Here is a 25973-nt window from a genome sequence, read left to right on the forward strand (position 1 = left end):
GCTATACTTCAGACTAAAAATAGGATGTGATTTGGTGAAGTGCTTGCTAATGAAAGATTCTTATACTGAAACAAGTTATGGAGAAAGTGGCACTAGAACTCTTCAGACTAATAATTAGTCTTCATTATGCCAATGTTTTGTTGTTTTTTTTAATTTGGAGGACCATATAATCATTTAAGACCAAAGCTGAAGTGAATGACATGAGCATTCATCCTTTGTCTGATGTATGGGCTGGCATAATTACATTTTAACTATAGCAGTCCCATTTCTGCAAGAAGACCTGCCCATCATGTAATATTTGTAGTTCTTCATCAGCATGGGACAGGGAAGCAATGAACATATGAAACAGAATGGCCAGATTACCTGTAAAATGAACTGAGTTTTGTATAGCTCACCTTAAGTCAATTGCTAAACTTCATTCAGATTTTTTTTTTCTAACCAACAATCTGATGTTGGCTATATTTTCCCCCAGTTTACAAAGAAAAAAAGATCTTCTATTGCAGCAGGTGCCAGAGCGTTCCACTGAGAGACAGCCATGTGAGTTGGAAATTCTGTAGGAATTGTCGGATCCTTGCCATCAGGACCCAGTAATTTCTTTGTTTTTCTATTTATCAATGAGAACTTTATCTCTTTTCTGAAAAAAAAAAATCAGGAAATGGTATCTGACCTACATATTCTCCTGTAAAAACTTATGTAAAGAATTCATTCATTCAGTTCTGTAATCTCTTTATCATCCTTTTATGATATCACTTATTGTAGAAAACCAACTAGTTTCATACTCTTAATATATGAGAATGACATTTGTTTATCATCGGTCCTAATGTCATTAGTGATGTCCCCCTCTTTTGGAGATTGAGATATATTTCTTCTAAATATTCTTTGTGCAACCTTTTTTTTCCTTGTAGTGTACATTTCATTATATGCAATATACTTTCTATCTAAGCTTCTATAATTATAATTTGAGTTAGATTTAAGCATTCCAGAGAGATCTGACCTTCTGGATATTCCCTTTTAACATATTTTTTGCTAATCATATCATTTTTGACTATGTTGGACCTCTTGGTCAAGTACTCCCTTCTCTAGGAAGCCTTAAGAATTAAATCTAGATTGATTCTCTGCTTGTGATTCTATGAGGACATTCATTCAATAGTCATCCAATGTGTTAAGAAATTCATAAAATTCAGAACATAAAATGCAGATAGGCTGGAACCTAAACCAATCTCTTCTTTTTCCTGCAAACTCAAAAAGCTTCAGATTTGTACTTTTTTATTAGTACATGTATAATAGTTCAAAACTAGGGTGTCCAGACAAACAGAATATCTAACTGAATATTTAATCCTATGGTTAGCTAAAAGAAGGAAATTAGCACTCTGCATTTCCACTTTTTCCTTCATACATACAACTTTGTGAGATGTACATATTGTCTTTGATAGAGCACTGGGCTCATTATTTTAATCTGAAATGGACAAATCAAGAATACCTGGATATATAGGCAAATATCCAGGTATTCTTGATTTGTCCATTTCAGATTAAATGTATGTATGTATGTATGTATGTATGTATGTATGTATGTATTTCTTATAGAAACTCACGTGTCATTTAAATGAACAGTTGATAAAAATATTTTTGTTCATGATGAAACCAGGACTAAAATAATCGTTCATAGCTCTATCCAAACTCTATTAACAAAATGTTGGAGAATTCTTGAAAGGAAAGAACCTCTGTCTGTGACTCTGTGATGGGCTAATGAAAAAATCTTATGAAAATGACCTAATTCTTTACCTTGAAAACTGCATCAAAAGTAAAGAAAAATAAAAGAAAGATATCTTGGAAATTATGCACAATAATTGTTGCACATCCACCGGTCAACACATTGATTGGATAGCTAATTTCCCAATAGAGGCTAAAAGTGTTTTTTCCTCTTCTTTTTTTAACAGCAATAGAAATTGTTTGCATGCATCTCGATACCAACATGAAAACTACATATTAATATATACGAGGGGAGACAGAGATAAAATACTTAATAGGAAAAGAATAAAGAAAGTCTGCCATTACTCATAAGTGGAACAACTATGAGTAAGTTACTCGAGCATTTGGTAGCAAAGTGCAAATGTCCCTGCCGGTTACAAGTATGAAATTAAGTCTGTGCCTACCAAGGGTTAAGGTAAAATGCTTCTTTTACCTTCAACTATATATATTATTGTAGGAAAATGCTTTTGAAGTACAGTGTAACCATTTGAAAAGCATGTATTTTCTAAACTGTTACTATTATCCCGACCACTGAATGAATCAAGAAAAGTTTATAGAGGGTTCACAAACAGGGGAAGAAGGGAGACATCAAGGAAAGCAGGACAGGCAAAAGTTTATCCCCAGTTCAGTAAACATGTTTTTGTCACATAGAGAACATTGTCCATATGGCTTTTCTTTTGTTTTATTGCAATAATCAGTCTGTTTCCTAAAACAACTCTTTTGGGGGAAAACTGAAGTTTATTACCGGTCCAAAAACTAGCATTTTTACTACTTCTATATTTTCCATGGCTTGGATTTTCAAATCCTTAAACTTATGAATAAACATAAAAGAAAGAAGAGAAATATATCGAATAGTTCCTTTTTGAAACTACCCGGTCTATTTAACATGTATGCCAATATAGAATAAACTATTAAAATATCATCTATCTATCTATTGATCGATTGATCTATCTATCTAGGCAGTGGCACATTCACTGCTGAAAATGCTTTTGTGTAGTGGAGATACAAAACATCATCTTCTAGTTCTCCGTATAAAGCATTGTAAATCTACGTACTCTTAGGGGTGAATAAAGTTAATTGATGCTTAAATCAGATCAGAATTCACTGAATCTCTTGTGGAAATGTAATTAGTATTTCAAAGTGAAGAGCAAATTCTCAAGGTTCAATAAAACATTTGAAGTGCATTAGGCCTACCCTGGTTTCAGACACTGCGGATTTTGCTACTTGGGACAATTTGTTTGTACTGAGAAGAAAGTAGTTACTACTTATTTTACATTCACCTGTTCTGTCTTTTCTGTCTTTCATCACTTTTTCTTCTAGTTCATTAATGCTGCTGAAAAGTTACTGAGATGTTAATTTAGGAATGCCCCAGGAATTTTTGACCTTTTTGGCAATGAAACAGCAGGTTATGATAATGATGATGTAGTAGTTATATTTAGATTTATAATGGCTTTGATCTATAGATGTGCCAGAAGATAGAAGGTGACATTCCAGCCCCTTCATCCTCTGGCAAACCTATCCCCATCAGCTCCTCCCAAAACCCTCTCTGGAGGGTCAGGAAATTACCATGACTAGTATGAGGAGGGGACTTGCTAAAAACAAGACAAAGAAAACTTTATCAGTATAAAGTATAAAACTGATTTTAAGTTTCATGTAGTATTTCATGTGCCATAGAGAGAAAAAACTTCTGGAGAAGTACAAGCCAAAATCCTCCTTGGGTTCCTGTAGCTCATTGCTTACTTCAATATAGATCTGCCTGCTCTTTTTGGATGAACGAATATACCTAATTTCATCAAAAAATCCCTTCTTTTTAGTAGCCAAGTTTTAAAAAGTCATCTTGCTTTCTTAATCCTTTCACACAGACTATGCAGATTTTTCTTTGCAGCAAATGTAGTAAAGTTCAGGGTCTATAGATTTATCCAAACTAAAAAGCATATGAACTTCAGTGCAAATGTCTATTTACAAAGGGTTTTATTTGAGACCAGATTAGTTCTTTAATTACCTCAAATATCCAGGGATATTTATACATATATTCAGTCTATCTATGTCTGTCTGTCTTTCTCTCTTGCCTCCTTTTCTTTGGTTGTCTAGAGGATATTTTGGAACAGTGGGTGAAATAGAAGCAAGTGAATTTTTTTCCTCTATAGACTGGAAGGTGGAATATAAATTAAAATCCTCATCATTATATCACAACATCATATCATCATCCCTCTGCTGGTCCCATGGAAAGAACAGGATATTCTGTTCTTGGAAGATGAAGTAGAGATCAACTAACTGAATATATGCAGAATATTTGAGATTGGTAGTGCAGAAACCTAAAAAAGTATGTAAGCCTCTCAAAATTACTGCTACACAGTTCTAACTGGATATATAGCTCTTTCTGCCTTCCAAGAACCTTGTCAGCTTCATCTCAATTAGATTGATTCCTGACATCAATTTATCTAAGTATGTTTTTGTCTCTGTTTTATATATCATTATCATTTCATATTATGTTATAAAATTAGAGTTGAACCTATCCTATCAGCACAAAATAGTGCATAATTCTGAGGCTTGAAAGTTCATGAAAGTAGAATTAGCCCCCCCCCCCCCAAAATCAAATGTAGACTACCTTGGATTGTTTTTATATATTCGTATTTATGAATTTGAAAACTTCCACCTTTATCTTAAGCTTTATCTTAAGCTATATTGACAATAACTATGCCCTTGAGAATTACTCCAGGAAAAGCGTAATTGAAATAAGGAATCCTGTTCATTTCTACTTTCTTATATTAGTTTATTATTGCTATTAGTGTAGGTGCTGCAGTGGATTTCAACTGATCTAAAATTGTTTAACCAGTTGATGTTGCGTTTATAGCAGCTTTTTGCTGGAACGTTGCTATTGTGCTCTATGAGCAAAGAACATTAGATGCGTAGTCTTCCAAAAAATTGTATTCATGGGTTACTGGAAAATGAACATAATTAAGTTTGTGCCTATGAAATATTCTCTTATATTGTAGTGACATTGTTTGGAACATTATTATTTGCGTATTTTGATTTTGATGATGGCTGGTGCACAGTGAAGCCAGTTCTACATTTTATATATAAATACATTGCAAATGATACAAATAGAAAACATGACCATTTGAAATTAATTCAGTGGAAAATGCTGAAAGATCACTACAAAAACCCCACTCAGGATTGTTGCACTGACTTAGATGTAATCCTTCAATAATTTGTTTTTATTTATCAAATTTATATGGCCGCCCATCTCAGTGAATGTGACTCTGGGCAGTATACAACCAACAATTAAAACAATGTCACAGCTATTAAAAACTTAAAAAATAAGTAACAGGAAGATTGCAGGAGAAGAACATCCATCTAAACACAGTATAACCATATTTTGTCATTTCTGTCTTAAACTAATTTTGTCAGTCATTTCATTTGGACATGGGTTCTCAGAAATAGTATTGTCCAAACAAGGATTATAGACCAACTATATTTATCCATACATGTGTATCCAGCTTAGACTGATGGGCTCTTCTTCAGGTTTTAGGAATTGAGATAGCAACACTTCATCTTCGTGAGCAAGGAATTATAGGTATTGTCGAAGGCTTTCACGGCTGGCATACGATGGCTGGTGTGGGTCTTCCGGGCTTTGTGGCCGTGTTCTTGAAGTTTTGTTTCCTAACGTTTCGCCAGCATCTTTGACCGGCATCTTCAGAGTGCAGGAGCACAGACTGCTCCTGTCTGTGCTCCTGCACTCTGAGGTGCTGGCGAAACGTTAGGAAACAAAACTTCAAGAACACGGCCACACAGCCCGGAAGACCCACACCAGCCATCGAATTATAGGTAGTTTGATGACCCTATATCATATCATATATCCATAAATGAAAATCCATGGAATGAAAATTGTGCATTTTGGACATGCCAAAGATGGCTTACTCTTTTTACTATGTGTGATTTTGATGGGGAGCATGTAAATCATATGTTGAAATGGGTTCTGAACTTCTTGTCCAATGCAAACCAGTTATATAGTTGTTCAGTTACTTGTTTTTACAGTCAGAGGTTTCTCTGCTATTGAAAATTGTGGGATAGCATTAGTTAAAAGAAATTTATGAGATATTTCCCATAAGTAGGCTTTATATATGGTACAACAATATATATACTATTCCATTTTTCCAGAGAATCATTCTATTTTTTTTCTTAACATAAAGTGCTTGTAGGGTATTAATCAAAGAATTGGAATCCATCTGAACTGTTAGTGCTGTGCAAAGTTTAAGCCAGTCCTGATCCGTACAGTGCTCATTGTTACAGAGCCTTAGTGTCTGCTTTCTTGAGATATATGTTATCACATTATTTTAATAAAGCAACAATTGGACATTACATGTGATTAGATTGTGGTTAGCATATCAGAAAGCTTAGGCAAAAGGACTTGTTTTGCTTCTGACTAATAAAGATTTATGCCTTTGAAATACTAGTCAGGGTCAAATTGTTGTATGTTTTTGAATTGAGCCGATCAGATTGAACACATTATGACATTCAAACCTTTTCATGAAACAGCTTACCAATCTGTTGCCCTCCATATACAGTATGTTGAACTTCAGTTCCTATACATTAATCCCTTGAGAACAGTGTGAATGGCCGAGTTAACAAAGGATTATTGGAATCCTTCACAACATCTGAGAACAACAGGTTGGGGAAAAGCAGGGTTAGAACATAAAGAATTTTTTCAGGATATATTCCCAGTTTGAGGAATTCTCACATATTTTATTTCTAAATGCCCTTTTATTGCAAGCTAGTACAGTATTTTATTTCTGCTACTATATTTAAATGCAATAAGGTAACAATTATTAACTGTTTACAACTGAAGAAATTAACTGTATGATGTGAAATTTAAGTCATGATATGAAATTATTATTAAAAATAGCAAAGTAGGATATTTTAATATAGTGATGATCTCTAGCCTTTTGGGATTGGGGGTATATTTTTGGCTAGCCATTCTCACAAAATAGTTGTCATGGGGGACGCTAGTAGTAAAAAAAAGCCAAACACCTCTTTGCCAGAAAGCGGTTCCTCCACATCTTCCTGTCTAACCTCATGGATGATGTTTCCCAATTGCTTTTGTTTTTCTGAATAGGTGGACACACTTTCAAATGAAGCATTTGCTTGTATCTACTCTCCATTTTAGTTTCAGAGAATACATCTGTGGTCTACATGGACTCCCTGGGACTGTTTTGAAATGTAGAGCGTACCTGAGACCCTTAGTTTACTTTACATTATGCTAGTTAGTAAGGCAATATCTGGTTAGATTGGATTCCTTGTGATGTATGGACAAATACTTGCCATCTTGGCCTGTCATTATATAAGCCTGTAGTGTGCTAGCTTTCCATTTACTTACTTTTAATTAAAAGTATCTTAAAAAATTAATAAAATTAGGTGAAGCAGGGAGCCTGCAGGCATCAAGAGTGGTATCAAAAGGGAAAATTGTCACCCATAGCCATTACACTTTAGACACAGTGTGCATTTCTTCTTGTCCTTACTGTCACTAGAACTTCATATAAAAGCCAGTAATTATGTGCTTTTTAGTTGTTCATAGATCTATAGTTTTGATAATGAAGTGGAAAATAATACTTAAAGGCTTGGAATATGGTGAAAAGGAGTTATGCTATTCAAATGTTCCATGGAAATAAAATATTTTTATATGAAATAACCACAATCAGCTTTAGCAATTTTGACCTTCCCATTTTGTTTTGCAGACTTTTGCTCCTTTTAAAAATGGTTTTTATTAGGCAGATTAATTGGTGGAAAAATATAAGTCTCTGCACAATTATTTTAGTTAACCTGCAGCATTATAAGAGCTCATTATGTAATATGAGAATATTTTATGTAACATTCTGCCAATAATTTTATGGACATATAGTTGCTCATAACATCTTACGCTATCTGTTATACTATCTTGAGAATTAGTATGTACGAAGTAAGCAATACTCTTCATCTGCAGTCCAAATTTTGTACAGATGGGAATAGTTTTGGCAGAGACAGAGCAGTTTAGAACCTGATTACAATACAACCCCTTGTATTTGGAAGTGAATCTTGACTTTTGTCATCAACAGCTGGGCAAGTAGATAAAGTGCAACTTCAAGATACAAGATTTCTTTTGCAGATCTTCCAGTAGTTGGGAGTGAGTTTTTTTAAGTGGGGAAAAACTTTGCTGCTTCAATGTTTCACCATATTACTGTTGGCAAAAAACTGGCAAGGAACTTTTGTGGTAGAAAAACAGGGGCATATGAACAACTACACTTATATGTGGGGTGAATGTGTGACTGTAATAAATCCTCACCTGAAAATACTATAGTTTCCAAGGTCTGAAAAAGAACTCAGAATAGAAGGTTAGACTGCAAGCCTGTAGTACATGTCTACTTAAAAATGTCACTATTTCCAATGGGATTTACTCCCAGGCAAGCGCATATAAAATTGCAGCCTTAGTTTTGAAGCATGAAAATATATGTCAGTGAAACTCATTTACAAAGAAGCCAGAATGAACATGCTTTGGGGTGAGGTGGGGTGGGATGGAGGTGGAACTATAGAATAAAAAAATTACAAAGGGGATAGGGAGATGGAGAGAAATATCATTCCATAACAGAATGTCCTCTCCATCTTCCCAGAATGTTTATGTATCAAATAGAAGGGGATCCGGAACTTTTATGTCAAGACTATATAAGCTGTATAATAATCACTACTTTTCTTTGTATGCGTGGAATGCATGAATAGATTAGGAGAGAGAAGGGAGAGTTGAAAAAATCATTTGGAGGAGTGTTTCAGTTGAGTCTGCTGGAATCTGCTTCCAATTTAAGTGTGTGGTAGTAAAAAAGTAATATTTGAGGCAATGATGAAACTTGCTTTTAAATAAATGGGATTGATCTGCAAAGCTCCTTGTATTTTGAGGTAAACTTGTCTAGATCAATTCAAAAGTAGTATGTTTTATCAAAATAGCACCATCCAAAAATAACTGGGGGAGCCGAAGGAGATTAGCAGTTATCAGCAGGAAGAGTTATGATCCTAGATTCCCAGGTTTCATTTAGAAAATAATTTTTATCCCTCTGAAAACATAGAGAGAGAGAGAAGGGGAAGGCTATGGGAAGCCAAGTGGTTGCATTTACTAATTCATTTTACATCAGTTGCCCTTTGCCCAATTTATTTCAAAGGTGGGGGATAATGTGAAATGATTCCTACTTCAAAAAAGTATCTTGAATTGGACTCTGAGATGCTTTTTGAAAATGCAACCAGTTCGCTCCAGGAAGTTAAACAAATTCTTAGAAATATTGGCTGTTGGGGGAGGATAGACAGGCAGAGATTCAGCGAGCAATATGATGAATACCTTTCAACTCAGAATTTTTCCATCTGGATCAAAATCAGACATTAGTTCTCATGGAGATTTAAGTTAGTGATGAGGGTAGGCATGGAGTGAGAGCTGGGAACTCTGCAGAATGACTTGGGGAGAAAGGATTAGATCAGGCATTAACTTAACTGGTCACTATGTCCTTTGGCATCTGTTGAAAATGAAAGCAGAAAATTAACTGGGAAAGAGAAGTGTGAAAAGACATTGGCTTCTGGAAGCTATTCTGATTAAAGATCTTCCTGTTTTAACAGAAGCCAGAGGAATGTGCTGAGTAGTTCCCTAAATGGAGGAAGAACATATACCACTAACAGTTGCTAGAAGCTCCAAATTAAATTATGGAACCTTATCATCAGCCTTTGAGGTAGGCCAGATCAAGAAACAGATATCACAAGGACTATTGGAACTCTATTGGTGTAGCACATAATAACAGAATCATGAAAGCCTGTCAGAGTTTCTCTCTGCCCCATTATTCTGCCCAGACAGAAGCAAGGTGGGCCACTTTGAGTCTTTCTTGCTTCCACCTTTTCCTGAGCAGAGATATCATTTACTAACTCTTTTATCTATTAATGGTTCTTGCATGCCTTTGCCAACATCCCTGCCTTCCCCCAATCTATTCATACTGTACTGATATATTATTCTTGTTATGAAAAGCATGGACATTCAATAATAATTAAAAAAAAACCTTTAAGGTTAGATTATTCTGATTACTATATGTACTTCAAGACACAGCAAATTACAATATACAATGGTTCCATTTCATATGCTGTTATGGCTTCATGGTCAAGACCCTACATGCGTAAATTCTCAGACAGAAATTTTTACTAGAATTTGGCAGATTAAAATTGGGAAGATGCAAGCTACACATATGGCTGCAAATAAGCTGCTTCAGATGTGGAAGAACTGCTGTTCCCAAAATGATTATGAATGGATTGTAGAAATGCTTGATAATTATTACACTAGTTAGAATTTTGGGACAGGACTACGTCTTATGCATAAATTCATCAGGGAAGCTTCACCTAGATACATCTCTCCCAACCCACTGTTGGTCTGAAAGATCACGACAAACTGGGTAAATGTATCCGGACATATAAATCATAGTGTACAAGACTGAACCAAGTCTTTACAATCTATGTTGTAGAATAGAATATGATGGCGTTTTTATATTGCAATTTCCTGAATTTTTCAATTGGAAGTATTTTATACACTTACACTAAACTAAAGATTTATACATTATTGAACTGGTATTTGAAGGTAGTACTATGTGCAACATGTGTGTGTGTGTGTGTGTGTATTTGTGTGTGTGTGTGTGTGTGTGAAAATGGCAGCTGCCTCTAATAAATCAGCCAGTCTACTGATATGACAAGCTGAGTACCTTAGTTTCATCCATTAAAACAATTAGATGTAGTTTTCTAAACTCTCACTTGGGCTTAAGTGAACTATAGGATTGGGAAAAAACATTAAATGCATTAATATTTATATCAACATGAAATTCATTTCTAAGATCAAAAGATTCTCATGTTAAATGTGTTCTACCAGGCTAAACTGTATAGTGATTAACTGTATGATAGCATGAGAAGATCCTTTTGTTTCTTGTAATTACTTCTGCATAGATGTAGAGACAATGGGTTAGGACAATGTGTTTCACTGGAAGCCTGTGATGTTACTTTGAACTAATACAGAGGCACAAAGCAGGACCCTTAGAGGAAAAAGTTTACTTTTCTGAATTAGTAATGTAAATGACATTTTTAAAGTGGGGTCCCCACAGTATTAGTCTTATCTATAAATATGTAGTCATTTCTGCACTGGCCTTTACCTTTAGATTTTGGATTGAGTAAATGATTTTCTAATATGGACAGGTAAACTTTCTGGAGTTTGGTCCTTAATAATCACTATTACTTACTGAGCTAGTTCTATAAAATAGCCCCATAGTTCACCCACAGATTTAAGTTTGCCACAATTAAAAGAATATACATTAAAAGGCTGCAGGTTATACAGATTACACTGGAGTTTGATGCATGACTGAATGAAGTGGAAGGATTTGCAGGTGAAAAAAGTCTTCAAATACATTAACTGGATTTTGTTTAGTATTTGGGCAAAGAAAGCACTGCTCTGACTTGAGCTCAAAGAGATAAGAGCCTTGACTTGCAATAGATTAAGAGACATGCGCTGGTTAGAACAAACGGTGTTTGAGACTCTCTCCGGGTGCCGCCAAGTTTAGATTTAAGATTAACGGCAGCAGAATGCTGGAGCGGCTGTTTGTTCTATGGAACAATCACTAATGACATTAAACAAACCAAGGCTTTTTCAACACAATTGTTCATTTGTGATAAACTGATATAAGCCTACAAGAGATTGGAAAAGAAAACTTTTAAGTGCCCATATTGAAACTCCTACAGTGTCCTCCTGGAGGTGACAATTAGTAGAAATGAGTAGGGGGCTTCTTTCCATGCATTTATTGTTACTGAATATTGGGCAAATAAATGACAAATATGCTCAGCTGTACCTTTATACCCAGCAACTATACAATTTCCTGGATGTTTTTATCCTCTGTCTCCTCTTTTTTTCTGGGCAAAGGAATCCTGCACCAGGCATTCGCAGTGTAGCTTAAAAGAGTGTTATCTCTTAGTTCAATTAGACATCAGACATTTACTTTTTGATGCATTGGGAGGCTGATATGATTTGGGACCAATCGTTTAAATATAAGAGAGCAGAGCTGCGTACAGAACCGTGTACAGATATCTCTAGCTCTGAAGTCTTAATTGCAAATTCAGATAAAGATTAGAGGGACTGTATCTCTATAGACCAAAAGTATTTGCTAATACCTGAGATATAAAAGTGGTTAAATTCAATATTTACTAATTTAGAATTTTGATTAAGCTTTAAACTATGTGTGTAAATGCGCATGTATGGAAAATTCTGTACCGTTAAGCAGAGATGCCAAAGCCACCTTATACATATATAGGGTTTCATAAAACCTGAAACATAGTTCCTGTTTCCATCACCACCCTGGCAGCCTTATGGTAATATTAAGTTTTTGTTTGTATACATAAATATATTAATGAAAGTATTTTAAGTGCTTATTACAGAGATGGTTTGTTTTGAAACACAGGCTTTTTCACAGCAGTTTTACACTTCATTGTGTACTATGAAAGACATACTAAGTAGAGGTTGTCAAGTTTCCATCTGAAGTAGACAACTGCTGAGGAATGGACCCATTTATGATGCCATTCAAGCAGGACTAATCTAGAGCAGATATCGTACACATAACTGCTAACTTGTACACATACACTCCTCTAAATAGTGTTTTCCCTGTCAAAACAAAGCAAAATTACTGTTTCGAAAAAGAATGTCTTTATATACTAATGTTTAATATTTAAAGAACATTGGAAATGAAGAAATCTCTCTTAAAATTCTCCAAACACAAGAATGTTCAGCCCATTTTTAAAAATAAGTGTGTGTGTGTATGTATGTGTGTGTGTGTATGTGTGTATGTATGTGTGTGTGTGTGTGTATATATATATATATATATTATTTACCACATAGGTATTGTTTCTATCACAGTGTCCAGTTTGCACTGTTTCTTTTCTTTGTGTTTAATCAGGATGGAAATGAATGTGTGAATGCATTTTTATCATATGGAAGCCATAGCTGGCAAGTGGGAATAGCAGGAGGAATAGAAATGGAATTGTTTCATTCTGTTCTTCTCAAATCCTTGAACAGATGTAGGTGCTAGAATAGGTTCAATAACCAGTCCTATAATGTGAAGAGGCCAAGCAAACACCTTTAATGTTCACCCAAAGATTTCCAACTCATCAAATGATGGCAGCTCTGTAGTTTCCCTGGACAATGTTGCCTCAGTTTCTACCATGGCAATAAACTAAGGTTGGATCATTACTTCACTCTGATGATCTAGAGACTTAGTCACTTTGGCAGTGATTAGGAGGAGAAGATGGCAAAATAGTACCCAACTTCAAAGTACTAGGTCCAGATTTAAGGGACAACAGCCCCTGACAAAATTCACCAAGGTAGCAGAATCCTTTTCCCCAAAGTGCAGAGGCCCAGGAATGATGGAGATAATTTTACCTCTTTTAAGGGTTTTTTTGAAACCTCTTTTAAGGTTACCCAAAGAGACACTCAGGTTCAAAAAAGTGAGCAGTACTGTAGGCTCTTCCCTGAGTGCTGTCCAGGGTCCTGAAAAAAAACCTGGCCTTGGTCAAGTGTTACTTTCTACTTCTTGACCTTTTGAGTGGTATACACTTCTAGCTTGTAGTGTCTCTTGGTTCAACTAACTGCTGCAGGCTGCTGATGAACTGCTTCTTCCCAGCTCCGCTATACTTCTCTTCTTGAAGAATGGATACACACACACACTCTCTCTCACACACACACACAGAGTACCAGAGGCCTTTTAAGTGTTTACAGCTTAAGAGATTCTGCACTTCCTCAATCAAGCATGGAAACACTTGTGTCATTTTCAAAAACTGAAATAAAATGTCAGACATTTGCAAGGATATATTTCCCATCCTTCCTGCTAGTGATAGATATGTCTTATTATTTTTACACTAATTACTGCAATAGTTATTTTTCTTATTCAAATGACAAAGAAAAAAGAGGATAGGTACAGAATGGACTTTCAAAAATTGTAATAATTTTAGCCCACTAGAGAAGAAGCTTAGAAAAATTGAGGGGTATCAAAGAGTACAAGTTGAAGAGATGAGGAAGTTGAGAACAGATTATGAATGGCTGTAGATCAATAATGGAGATACAGGTAATTAGAGAAGAAAGAATTGAGAAAAAAATACACAAAGCTGGATATGTATGTCTGATGATTTCATCACTGGCCATATTCCAACATCACTGTAAATTAGGGCTGTTTTTGGCTTATAACTCTGATTTATAAGGAGAGGAAACTTAAGCTCAAACCAACTACGGATTCAAATATGTAAAACATGCACACCGGAAAAAGAATCTCAGGGAGTATTAAGCAGTTCCAGTTCACTGTGAAGCAGGGGTTCAGGCCCATTCTGGTGAATCAGTTAAAATTTGTTTGGAAAAGTAGGGAATAAGAGAAGGGAATGAGAGAAGGCAGTGTCAGTGCAGGACAATTTACTTAGCTGATTGTTCCATACCCTCAAGTACACCTAAACTACTGCCACTCATAAGACCTCTTCTGTTGCCAACAACATCCTAGGTCATCCAGTACAGAACAGCGGGATTTTTAAAAAAGGCATATTTCTCCCTTTGAGAATTCAGTAAGTCTTGAGAAATTTATCTGAAAAGGTACAGATATGGTGCTTAATTTCATTGGAACCTGGTTCCAATATTGCTTGAGTCAAATTTTATAATCTTTATGTATCCCAAGATTATTTCTTGTAATTATTTATAGCAGTTGCTTGTAATAAAATTAATATAATCTGGGGTGAATTTATGGTAACACTGAATTGATTTCTAATGCCACTCATGACATAGGATCCTGAATAACTATGGCAGATTGATCTCTGCATTACTTTAAATGCAGTATTTTTTAAATCTGTGGGTTGAAAAGAAAATAACATTGTGTCATACTGTGATTGAGATGGAGGTAGACAGCTGATCCACATGGAGAAGTGGTGGACAATGCCTTGGGAGGAAAGAAGGAATAGGGTCAGATTGTATGGATGAGTCATCCTGTATGTCCTTCAAAATTATGATTTTATGTATCCTGCAGTTTTGTAATGAAATTACTTTTTTACCGTACTTATGACTTCAGGGAAAAGACTAACACTGAAAACCAGTATAATTTCTGACCTGCATAGGGCCTCCAAGCAACAATGGCAAGACAGCCAAATGACATATAGAATCATAATAGTAGGAGCAGTCATACATAGCTGAGCTGCTGAAGGCCAGGAAGAAAGAATTTATGTTGCATGGACAAGTTTAAGAAACCTCAATTTTATGTGATTCCTTTATTATTGTAGCTATTATTTTATACTCCTGTGCAAATGTTGGCCTTATGAAAGCAGCAGTTTCCCCATTTTTCCTCAAGACATTGCCTCAAAATTTAACATTCCATCAACTCTGGATTCTTGTTCAGTTACTCTGCTAATTATTGAAAGTCATTCTGGTGAAGCAGATTTGTATCCTCTGCCCTCTCTGTTTGTATTATACCACGCACATGTGTTAGTGCTAGCACCTTGTTAATGGTAGTAAAAAATATTGATGTCTATCTAGCATTATCTTTCACATATTTGAATTAGAAATCCATTTTAAACCTTGTTTTCCATGTTTCTGCCATCTTATTAAATAGATTCTTCAGCATTCCCTTATCTTATACCTTTGTATGCCTTGAGACTAAAGATCCTGGAATTGCCATTCAGTGTGGACAATAACAAGGGGGATTTTCAAGCATTTTATTGTGAAAACATTTATGTCAGTCTAATCAACTGTAGTAACTATAGGTTTTGAGGATATCAGGCTAGTGAAAACAATTGTACTCAAAATTATTTTTATTTTGTATAATGTCCTCAGACAATTTTTGATAGTGAACTATTGAAATAAAGCAGTTTTGGAAAAAGACTATTCCTAGCTTTTCTGAGGATGCAAAACAGAAGAGCCCTCATACTCTAAAATTATTCCTCCTGTTCAAACTATAAAGTGAAAATATTTCATATTTTATACCAGTTTCTGTATGTGGTTTTGATTTCTTGTAGTAGATACTCAATTAACAGCTGTTAGCATCTACTCAAATATTTCTTGAACTGATTATTCTTGCTCAACATGGCAGCTTCCTAAAATCCACTTGAGCTTTTTTGAAATGGAAATGTTATTTACAGAATTTTACCTTTGTTCTACCATTCAATTTAATTGGTAATTTCCAGTTTTTTAAAAAATTCCCCTAAGGCATTCATGTAAATGTAACTTTTAAAGCTAATCTATTCATGAGTCTAACCACTACTTTTTAAAAAGTTGATTTGTAACAGGAAATCTAATGAAGAAGTTAAACTTTGCATTAACTTTAATAAGAATGTAAAGAATGTATTAACAAAAAACAACATGTGATCCTGTAAGTCACTCAACCCAATTCCCCACCTTGGCCCATCTAATAATAGAAGGTAGAAAATTACTTGAGCAAGCAACAAGATATAATATTAAATGCAGAAAGGGGAGGGGAGGATGAACATAGAAAGAGGGAATAAATTTCTTATCATATTTGTAGCCTGTCATCCAAACTATTTCTTTTCAACTAATGATTGGCTAGCCTTGGCATTATCTAAGACAGGTTATACTGTAATATAAATAAGCAGGCCAAAGGCCTGGAGGACAGATTTGGAAGACAGATTTCAGCATAAAGAATTAAAAATGACTGGGATACTTTCATGAACATGTTATCCTCCAGTTATGGTGGGCACAATTAAACTACAGCTGGTTATTGGGGATAGGAATTGTAATCTAACACAACAGGAGAATAATAGGTTAGGGAAAGCTGGACTAGGATATAGTAAAGTACCATTTCAGTTGATTCAGAGTCCAATGAAGTTAGTTGCTTGAAGGTGCTGGGAGGATTTAAAAAAAAAAAAAAAAACTTAGATCAGCTTGTTACATACTTTGGTAATGAATAGTTGAGATATTAGGATAGGAAAACTAAGTTTAAAACATTGTGCTTCAAGGGAGTAGGGCTGGAAGAGGTCAAATCTCATTCTGACCTGATTATTAAAGTGGCCAAAAGAATGATTGTGGTATAGTGGTGAAACTAGTCATGCCACCCATGGACAGAAGTTTTCTTCAGATCAAAGTTTCAGTAGAGACTTGGAAACTGAATTACCCTCAAAGGCAGAGGCCCCTGAAGGCAACCCAGCAGTATCTAAAGCAAACCATGGAGATAACACATATGTGATGACAACATCACACAAATGCCATCATCTCAATACCTGTTGCAAGTACGTAAGTGATGGCATTTGCAGGATGTTATCATCAGGCATGTATCATTATTTGCTCCCCCTTGTCCCACTGTGGATGCCTGTGGTACAGTATTTATTCTGGTTATGAGGGATACGACTGGGTAGAATTTAGGAAAATCTAATGAGAGAAAAGCCATTGAGAGAGAGGGAGGGATCTAGTAACAGAAAACCAAACATATTCAGTCTAATTACAGTTATGCTATTTTAAATTACTCTTTAGGAAGTAATGCTTTATTCCATTTTGTAAATAATTCATTTGATAAGTAACACACTCCAATAAGTAACTGAATTCTATTTATGTAGGAGCGTTGCCTATAAAAAGCAGTGCCAGTACTATGTATAAGCATGAGAAGTGGCTTCTTATAATCTGGCCACATCTGGGGAATGCGCTGCTCCCATAAGTACACTTAGCCCTTGCTGTTCTGTGCTTGTTGTCATTTCAGAAGGTGCCCAAACCCATTCTTTGTCAATAGGTCTTTGGCCCCTAATTAGAAGTTGTGGGGGACCATCTAGTCTATGGCTTGTTTTAATGTGAGTTAGTGGGTGAGTCAGGGTTCTATTTTTATGCACCATCCAGAGTCTGATGATTTGGGTAGTATGTAAATATTGTAAATAAGTAATAAATATTCATGGTAAAGGCTTGGACTTTTATTAAAAAAGTGATAGACAGTTGCATAGACCCAAGTCTCAATGTTTCTGTGCTTTACAGTTTCTTGGAAGTTATAATTGTGTGCTGGACTTCCAAACTAAATTTACTTGATTTGTTTTTCTTTGTTTATTTCAGAAACACTTATCATGTGAATCAACAAACTATATTTGTGGGTCAAAGCTGGACTTAGTATTAGTACCCTGTTTGTGTCTCTTCAATATTTGTGGTATCTGTTTGAGCAATTATTTATTTAAATCAGGTCATATGGCTGCCTATTTCACAAATACAACCCTGGGCTGCTAATAAAGGTTTAAAAAAACCACAATATAAATACAATTTAAAAATACACTTGACACACAACTAAAACACAGTGTGGCTGCCAAAGGCACTATACACCAACAGTGGGGGCTCAATATCCTCCTGACCCTCAGGCCCAGGAAAACATCCAGGTCTTCAAGGCTTTCTGAAAGGTGAGGAGAGTCAGGGCCAATCTAATCTCAGGTGCTGTGGTGTTCCAGAGAGCAGCCATAGCTATGGAAAGGTATATTTCCTGGGTCCTGCTAGATGATGGATGGGTCCCAGAGCATGCCCCTCCTGCCTTATCTAATGGGTGGAAATGATGGGAGTAAGGTGGTCCTTCAAATACCCTGATCCAATGCTATGTAGGGCTTTATAGATAATAACTAGCACCTTGATTTGCACCTGAATCAAATTGGGAGCCAGTGCGGGTGTAACATGTGCACAATCAGGCATACCCATAGTTGTCTGCACTGCTGCATTCTGAACCAATTGAAGCTTGTGATTGATCTTCAAGGCCAGTCCCACCTAAATTATTCATTGCAGTAGTTTTATTTATAAAATATGCATAAATAAAAGAATAAAACAGACATATAAATTAAAACATTCTTCCCTAATCTGGGGCCATCCAGATGTATTGAGATTACAATTCCCAGATTGTCTCGCCAATACAATACACAGAAGCTCATCTAAAGGCTTGCAGTCTGTAAGTAGTCAGCTAATCTAGGCTTGATTGGTCAAACACACAGAGCCAACCTGTGTTCTTGTCCTAGATTACCTCCCTCCTGCTGAAAAAAATATGGTCAAAATGGGCATGTTGCAGAAAAACACAAAAACGACCATATACAGATATATTACATCAGTAGAGTTATTAATAACTTAAATTATAGTGTTAGAATTTATTAGTATCCTGTTGACCACCAGATGCCCACTCTGACTGTCTCTGGTTTAATTCAATAAAATAATAAACCACATAGTGCATGTTTTCATCTTCTACATTTGACCATTTATTTTTAATGTCTTGTAAATACAACTTTCATAAGAAAGCTATAGACACACCCAGAAACCAACATATTGCATGCTGTCATAAAAAAAGGAAAACATAGAATTCTTCTTTTGAAACTATTTAAATTAATGAAGCAACACAATGATTTTGGTATCCTTTGGATTAGGACCATGAAAAAAGGGCAACACACACCTTTTGCACAGTGATGAAGCTAAAGTTGCAAATTGATTTAAACACTGATTTTACAGGAAGCAGCAAGGCCCCCCAAAATTAATGGATCATGTTGATGTCAAAAATTGTGCCCAAGGTATCTTGAGTTGCTATGCAGGAGCAGAACTCTTTAGTAACTGTGAAAAATTAATGTTGCTTCACGTCTATAATATGGACCTTTAGGTGCTTTACAAAGCAAATTGAATGCAACTATTTGATGATCAGGAATACTTAAATTTTGTAACACTTTTTTCCTGCAATGCTTACCTTGATTTTTCATATACACTTAGAAATATTAATGATAGCAAGAATATACAGTAGTATTTGTTATTTTACAACTCCTTCAAAAAACATTATAACCAATGTGAAATGCAGGCTATCCATATATTTCTAGCTGTGAATTTTTATGTTAAACTATTCTCTCTGGTTTATGGGCATCAGTTTGCTAGACCAGCTTTATTTGCTTGTGTTTGGCAGCTTTTGTTAGCAACTGGCACCTGTTCTGAATGGTCTTTATCTTACATATATTTTTGAAAAGCACCTACTGTGTTTTGTGTTAAACAGTATCACCTTTTTTGCAATAAGAGTATAGAGCTGCAGACATTGGCTAAGAATGGTGTGACAAAATAGTCTGAGTACTTTGAGTATATTGAGTAAGAAAGGTAATATAAATACTTTAAAAATGTTGGAATGCTGCAAGCAATAATCCTCTTGTTTCTGTAAGCAAGAGAAACATTGAGAGAACAAGGAAAATTATTAGTGACATCAGAGGAAAAGAAATGCATGCATATACATTCATATGCACACACACATATCTAACAAATAAGTTTTATGAGCCATATGATGTTTTCTTATTTCTTTCCTATGATGTGCAGTGCTTTTTCCAGATTAGAGGCATTAGTGCCCTCTATTGTTCATTAGAGGATTGCAAATATTTTTCAAGATCAGGTATTACAATATGCTATTGGTCATTACCCAACCAAAAAAAAAAAACTTGCCTAATTCTCCCATACTAAGTAAAAATTAGTAAAAATTTGATTAATCTGTGTCACGTTAAAGAAATGCACAAATAAATTTAGAAGAGGTACTGCCAAAATGTTGCTGTGACATTTGTCATTTCTGGCATATTTATTTTTAGAGGTGAACCCAAAATCATCTACATTATGCTTTCAGAAGAAAGCATAAGCCACAAAATAATTGTTTTAACATTTCTATTTGGTCACCGTTATTTTGTTGGGATGCCTGAAATATATAAACTATAAAACTTTTCAGAGAACAATAGAATATATTGTATTGTGGCTGAGCTTTTGCTTTTTCAACCACGTTAAGGATGGATGCAAAAATGACAACTTCATTCAAGCAGATCATTTGAAGTTACATTAAACAGCTGCTGTTAAACAACTGACAACAAAGGAGATCATTTTGATCTCAACAGCACTGAGACTCAAGCAGCATGCTCCCTTAGAAATGTTATGAGGAATACATTCACGCATTTGTATACCAACAGACAGCGTATTCCCTACTGTGCTTGTTGCCAAACAGTGTTTTTTCTGCTCACTTTGTATTCAGTCAGGGATCCAGGAAACCCAAATCCAGCTAGACAAATGCGGAACAGCTTAGCTGAGGCAGCTTTAACAGGTGCCATCAGTGCAGACTTGTTGAACCAGGGAGACAGTGCAAATAAATATGTAGCATTGGTCAATAAGGAAGGATTTGCCCCATTGCACATGATGGCACTCAATTGCAAAACCACTGGCTGCTACCAAAAATAAACAAATAAAGGAAAATGGGATGTTTATACAAAGAAGAAAAATGCAATAGGGCATTTAATTAATAAACCTGGACTTTTACATGGGAAGTATAAAAGTTTTCCCTTTACAGAAATAATATACATTCCTGCTAAAAAAATCATTTGAATATAGGTAACCCATATTGGATAAGGCTGTCTGAGGATGAATTCCAATTGCTTGGTAGCAAAATGTTGAATTAATACCTGTGGAGTGAAAGACCCCAAGGCATGGCAGCGTCTGATGCTACTTTTTTTGAAGCAACAGCTTTGAGATTTGCTGAAAATACCATGGGACCAGCCTTATTCTGGCTGGAAAGGAGGAGGACTGTACTTCAGCCCACCTGGAGGAGAGTTGTTTGGGGAAGGCTGACTTAGACAGACTGCATAGTTGATTTACTGCAAAATTTGCCAAATGATTGAAGAGAAGTAGTTATGTATCTAGAACTGCAGGCAATTAAAATATATGTAGTCACACCATAACTGGAAGGATCCTTTCATTATATCATATAATCTACATGCTTCATAACTGACCATTGCTTTGTCTTTTTACAAATTTTATCTTATTTGATATTCATGTTTTTTAAAATGTGGTGTTCCTATGCACTACAGAGAGTAAATGCAATGACATAATCTAGAGGTGGGATTTCCATAGAAAGTAAGTTGGTGAAAACCTCCTTTGGCATTAGACAGGCTTCCTGTCCTTCTGTTGTTTATTTAAAAAAGGAAGCTTGTGGGCAGCAGGCCAGAGCCACCCTTGGTTCTAAAATGCTTCTGGACTCCAAGTGTAGCCCACTGGCCAAAATAGACGGTCCACCAATCCATTCTGAAGGATGACCAGCTTCTTTAAAAGGAACGCAAGAAAGAAAAGGAAAGATTGATTGGGTGGCAGATGTTGGGAGCTTCCTGGAGGGCTGTGGAATTTGAGGAAGGAATATTTAGCTGGCTGGCAGGGTGGGAGAGGACTATCCTGTATATGTTTTGGTGCAACGGGAGTTAGTTTATCTGTTTGTTTTGGTATAGTGTCTATTTTGTTTAGTGTATACATCTTGGTAGATGTCTTATTTCTCTCTGTGTGTGCATGTATATATGAGCATCTGCAGCTATTTTTTTCTTTCTGGGATAAATTATTTTGGCATTTCTACCTTGTTATAAGTTTATTGGTAAGTAACCTCTCTGGGCCTTTTCAGGTTGCTGACTATGATTTTGATATGTCTGGTATGAGGTGTCTGATACACAGATGGCTAGTGCAAACCACAGAGATATTATGTGCATCATGACATCATTGTGGAAATTAAGTGAATTATACTATTTGTGTCAGTTGTAGCATTGTGCAAATGACATACATTATGCTATTTGTATCATTTACATCAGTGTTTCTCAACCTCAGCAATTTTAAGATGTATGGACTTCAACTCCCAGAATCCCCCAGCCATGTCTGTACCCAGTCATAGCCACTCTGTTAGCCATTTTGGGATGGTCCCCACAATACTCCCTCCCCACAACCCTACTGGCCCCCAAATACTGGGGAACTCTGATCTAGACCCCATCCCTTGGCCTTTTCAAAGCATACTCATGTGCCTTTTTTAATCAGTACATTATATGTGGGCCACATATTCTACAGTTTGCAAGCAATAAACAGTTTAACTCAAAAATTTATCCCTACCTTGAAAGTGAGCTGTGATTACATTTAGTTTTCTATACTCTAAAGACTCAGAGTAAGCATCTATCCAGAATCATAAAAACTGTGCCAGTGAATTCAGTCTGTCTAAAATAGTTTTTTTCCCCCTCAATTTGAACCCTCTACCTTTACCAGGCATCTTGGCAATTTGTCAAGGTTTTAAGCAGTAGCAGTGTTTGGAAATGGGGGTGGGTGAACTGTTAAGAGCTACTTATTCCTCCTGTTGTATCTCAGCATGATTTGTGATAGGTGGGTTGACTTTTTCATGTTCCATGTTCCTTACAAAAAATTAGCAGTTTGTAGACCACTATAGACCCAAAAAGTAAATACAAATAGTTTTGTAGATGTCAGTGGTGTTATATAAAAGCCTCACTAGTTCTGTGATACTTTGCAATCTGGACTCTCAGCAATTTATCTGGAGTCTCAGAGAATAAGCCCTTCATCAACATGGCAAATTGCATTTAGAATATACTGTCAATCCTGGAGAAGTTAATTTATATGGAAAAGTGTTCCTCTTTTCTGTTTTATATGCTTGTATAAAATATGATGCTGTAGAGAACTCTTTCATGAGCATAACATCTTTCTTTAATTTCTATGTACAATCCAGTTAAGAGAAAATATTTTCATTTAAACTGAATTAGTCTTGTCGAAATAAGTGGAATTAAATAGGCTTAAATCCAAGATTTTAATCTTAACACGATTGTGGATCGGCTGTATCAAGGTCAAAAGCTTCTCTGTGCTGTTAACTGGCAAGCATTTGTCTAATAAAATTGCTACCCACTTTGCTTCTACTGCTCTGGGACAAACATTGCAATAAGCCCACATATTGCAACATAGCTAAAGGTAGAACGTGGGTCAGTGATTTGTTCTCAATATCCAGTCCTTAGTGTGGAGGTTTTAGTTTTAAATTAACTGAAACCCAAATTATAGATGCAGTTTTAAAAATCTGATGTTGTACTTCCATGCTCAGAGTTCAATAATTAAATATTCAGAGTAAAACATAGTTTCTTAGAATTATCTAATAATTATCATTGAAGAGGAATGAGAATAAACTGAAAATCCACATTTCTTCGACTGACTGTGAGATGTCTGAAAACAGACATATGAAATTAACTGACTAGCTAGTTATATAAAAGAAAAGGGAATATATAAATATTCACATGCAATTCTAAATATGCATAGAATATTAACATTTGTATTTTAATGTTTTAATGATAAATGGAACAGAAATATAAACATGTGAATAGTAGCAGAAGGCTGTAGAGAGAAGCAGAAAAAGGATAACCTCTTGATGTCATAGTGAGAGCAAAATAAATGGAACAAGCAAACTAGAATGACACCTTAAAAACTGTGAAATACTGAAGCTGTAATGGCAATAAGCTAGCAAGACAGCAGATGGAAGATGGCGCACGTTCATAACCAAGCCAACCAACCAACAAAAAATACATTACATATATAGTTAGTGTGCAACTCATCATCTTAAAAAGTCTTGCTTATTTGTGACTCCTGATGTTACCTTAATTCAAATTATGCATTTAATTTTATTGATTAATAAGCAGTTCCTCTTTCTACAAAGGAAAAAAAAATTATTTAAAACTGAAATGGATCAGAGAGTATAATTCATAGTTTTGGTCCGTAGACTCTATCCCTCACAGTTTCAAATGAGCAATTTTAGGTAACATTCTTGAAAATAAGAATGTCATTTTTGAAAACTTTGCAAGTGAATATTGGTTGCTTAACATTAGATACAGAGATTAACAAGAAAGGAAGGGCCTCTTCAGTGAAGGAGTGCCATCTTGTGGGACCAAGGAAATGCCTTCTCTGCCATGGTGCTTGTCCTGTGGAACAGCCTCTTCTGGTTAGCTTGCTGGAAGGCCATAAAAACCTGGCTTTTTCCTCAGGCACTGGGAATGTGAATTGTTTGTTAGATGCCTCAGCTTTTATATTGCTTTTAATTGTATTTTTCATTGTTTTATTTTGGATTTGTATTGTTAGCCACCCAAAGTTATTTGCTTAAGTCAGGCGGCCACATAATTTTTTAAACTAAAGCAATAAACATGCTAACCCCTTTGCATTTTCTAAAAACAGTGGTTTTGTTTCCAAGATTTTATTTTCTAAGGAATGTGGATTATGCTGATTCAGTTTCCAGAAAACCCAAAGAATGTTCCATTGAACTGTAGCACCTTGAACCTCAATCTTGAACCTCATCACAGCCCCGTGAAAATATAGTATTATTACTATTGTTATTTATTAGATTAGTATCCCACCTTTCTCTTCAGCAATAATGCTGAAGGAGGCTAATGATGGAATAAAATAAGGAAACATAATTAAAATCTTATTTCAGAGGCTAAGTTAAAGGCTAAACTATAAAAATGCCTTAACTCTTTTTCTAAAAGATGGAGAGAGTAGAGATTGTATTTGAGAATAGTAGAAGAAATGCCCCTCCCTAGAGCCACAAACATAACCTACTAGTCTTTTGTAGTTCTCTCTACTTGTTGCATATTACTAGGTGAATAATGGCAAACAAGTAGCCAACTAGGAAAGTTTATGACTATTTATAGTTTCATATTGATAAATATTCTGACAGTTTCTGAATAATTGCAGGTTTCTCTAGAATGTAGTTTGAGAGCTACTGTTCTAAATCCCCAAAGGGAAAAAAACAACAACAGAAAATGTTTATGCCTTCCTCCATTAATTCTACAGTCCAGAGATTCTCAAACATGAATCCTAATTGTAAAGTACCTTCCATGCTTACTTCTAAACCCCCATTGCACAAAACTGCTGATCATGTGAAGTGACTACAAATCTTCAGCTGAACATCTGTAAGATAGCCTTTGATGGCTGAGGCCACCACTAGATGCTGGAGGCATATCCATTGGTGCAGCATAACACTGATGTAGGGCAGGAGGATGTTTCTCCTCCTTCTCTACACTTTCAATCTTTCTAAAGTCTGATTAAGGTAGAAATGCCCTCTTTGGGATCACATAGTCTCTGGATTGGAATGCTCCTTCAGTGCTTATCTGATTTCTTACCATGGGGGTAATAGTATAATTAGCTGTCATATCAGAGCATAGGATTGAGGGGCTTGTGGCTCTCCAGACACTTGACAGCCATAGGTTCCCCCATTTCCCACAGTGCCATGGGCTCAAGTCAAAGAAAGCAGATCCTGTCTCGTTATGGTAAAACTCATTAAAACAGTCTACTTCTATTCTCAAATTATGTTTGATAGGTTCACTATTGCTTAAAATTGTCATCCTAAGCATCCTTTGAAGTCTGTAGAAAT

General features: G+C 35.6%; 1 protein-coding gene across 4 annotated transcripts in view; it reads left to right on the plus strand.

Moving 5' to 3' along the window:
* The window catches only part of ESRRG (estrogen related receptor gamma), a 439525-nt gene that overhangs the window by 203553 nt on the left and 209999 nt on the right, over positions 1 to 25973 (plus strand). The window contains exon 1 of one of the 4 annotated variants that reach the window (XM_088146662.1): positions 12130 to 12147. The exons of the other annotated variants lie outside the window; for them this stretch is intronic. Within the exon in view, the coding sequence (XP_088002788.1) occupies positions 12145 to 12147 (3 nt within the window). The 5' untranslated portion in view covers positions 12130 to 12144. Of the gene's footprint in view, positions 1 to 12129; positions 12148 to 25973 lie in introns of those variants that run through there. 4 annotated transcript variants of the gene reach the window in all.

Source organism: Python bivittatus, unplaced genomic scaffold (assembly GCF_059951505.1).
Source record: "Python bivittatus isolate LINGU-HERP-01145 unplaced genomic scaffold, Pbiv_v1 ctg000020_np1212, whole genome shotgun sequence".
Lineage (NCBI taxonomy): Eukaryota > Metazoa > Chordata > Lepidosauria > Squamata > Pythonidae > Python > Python bivittatus.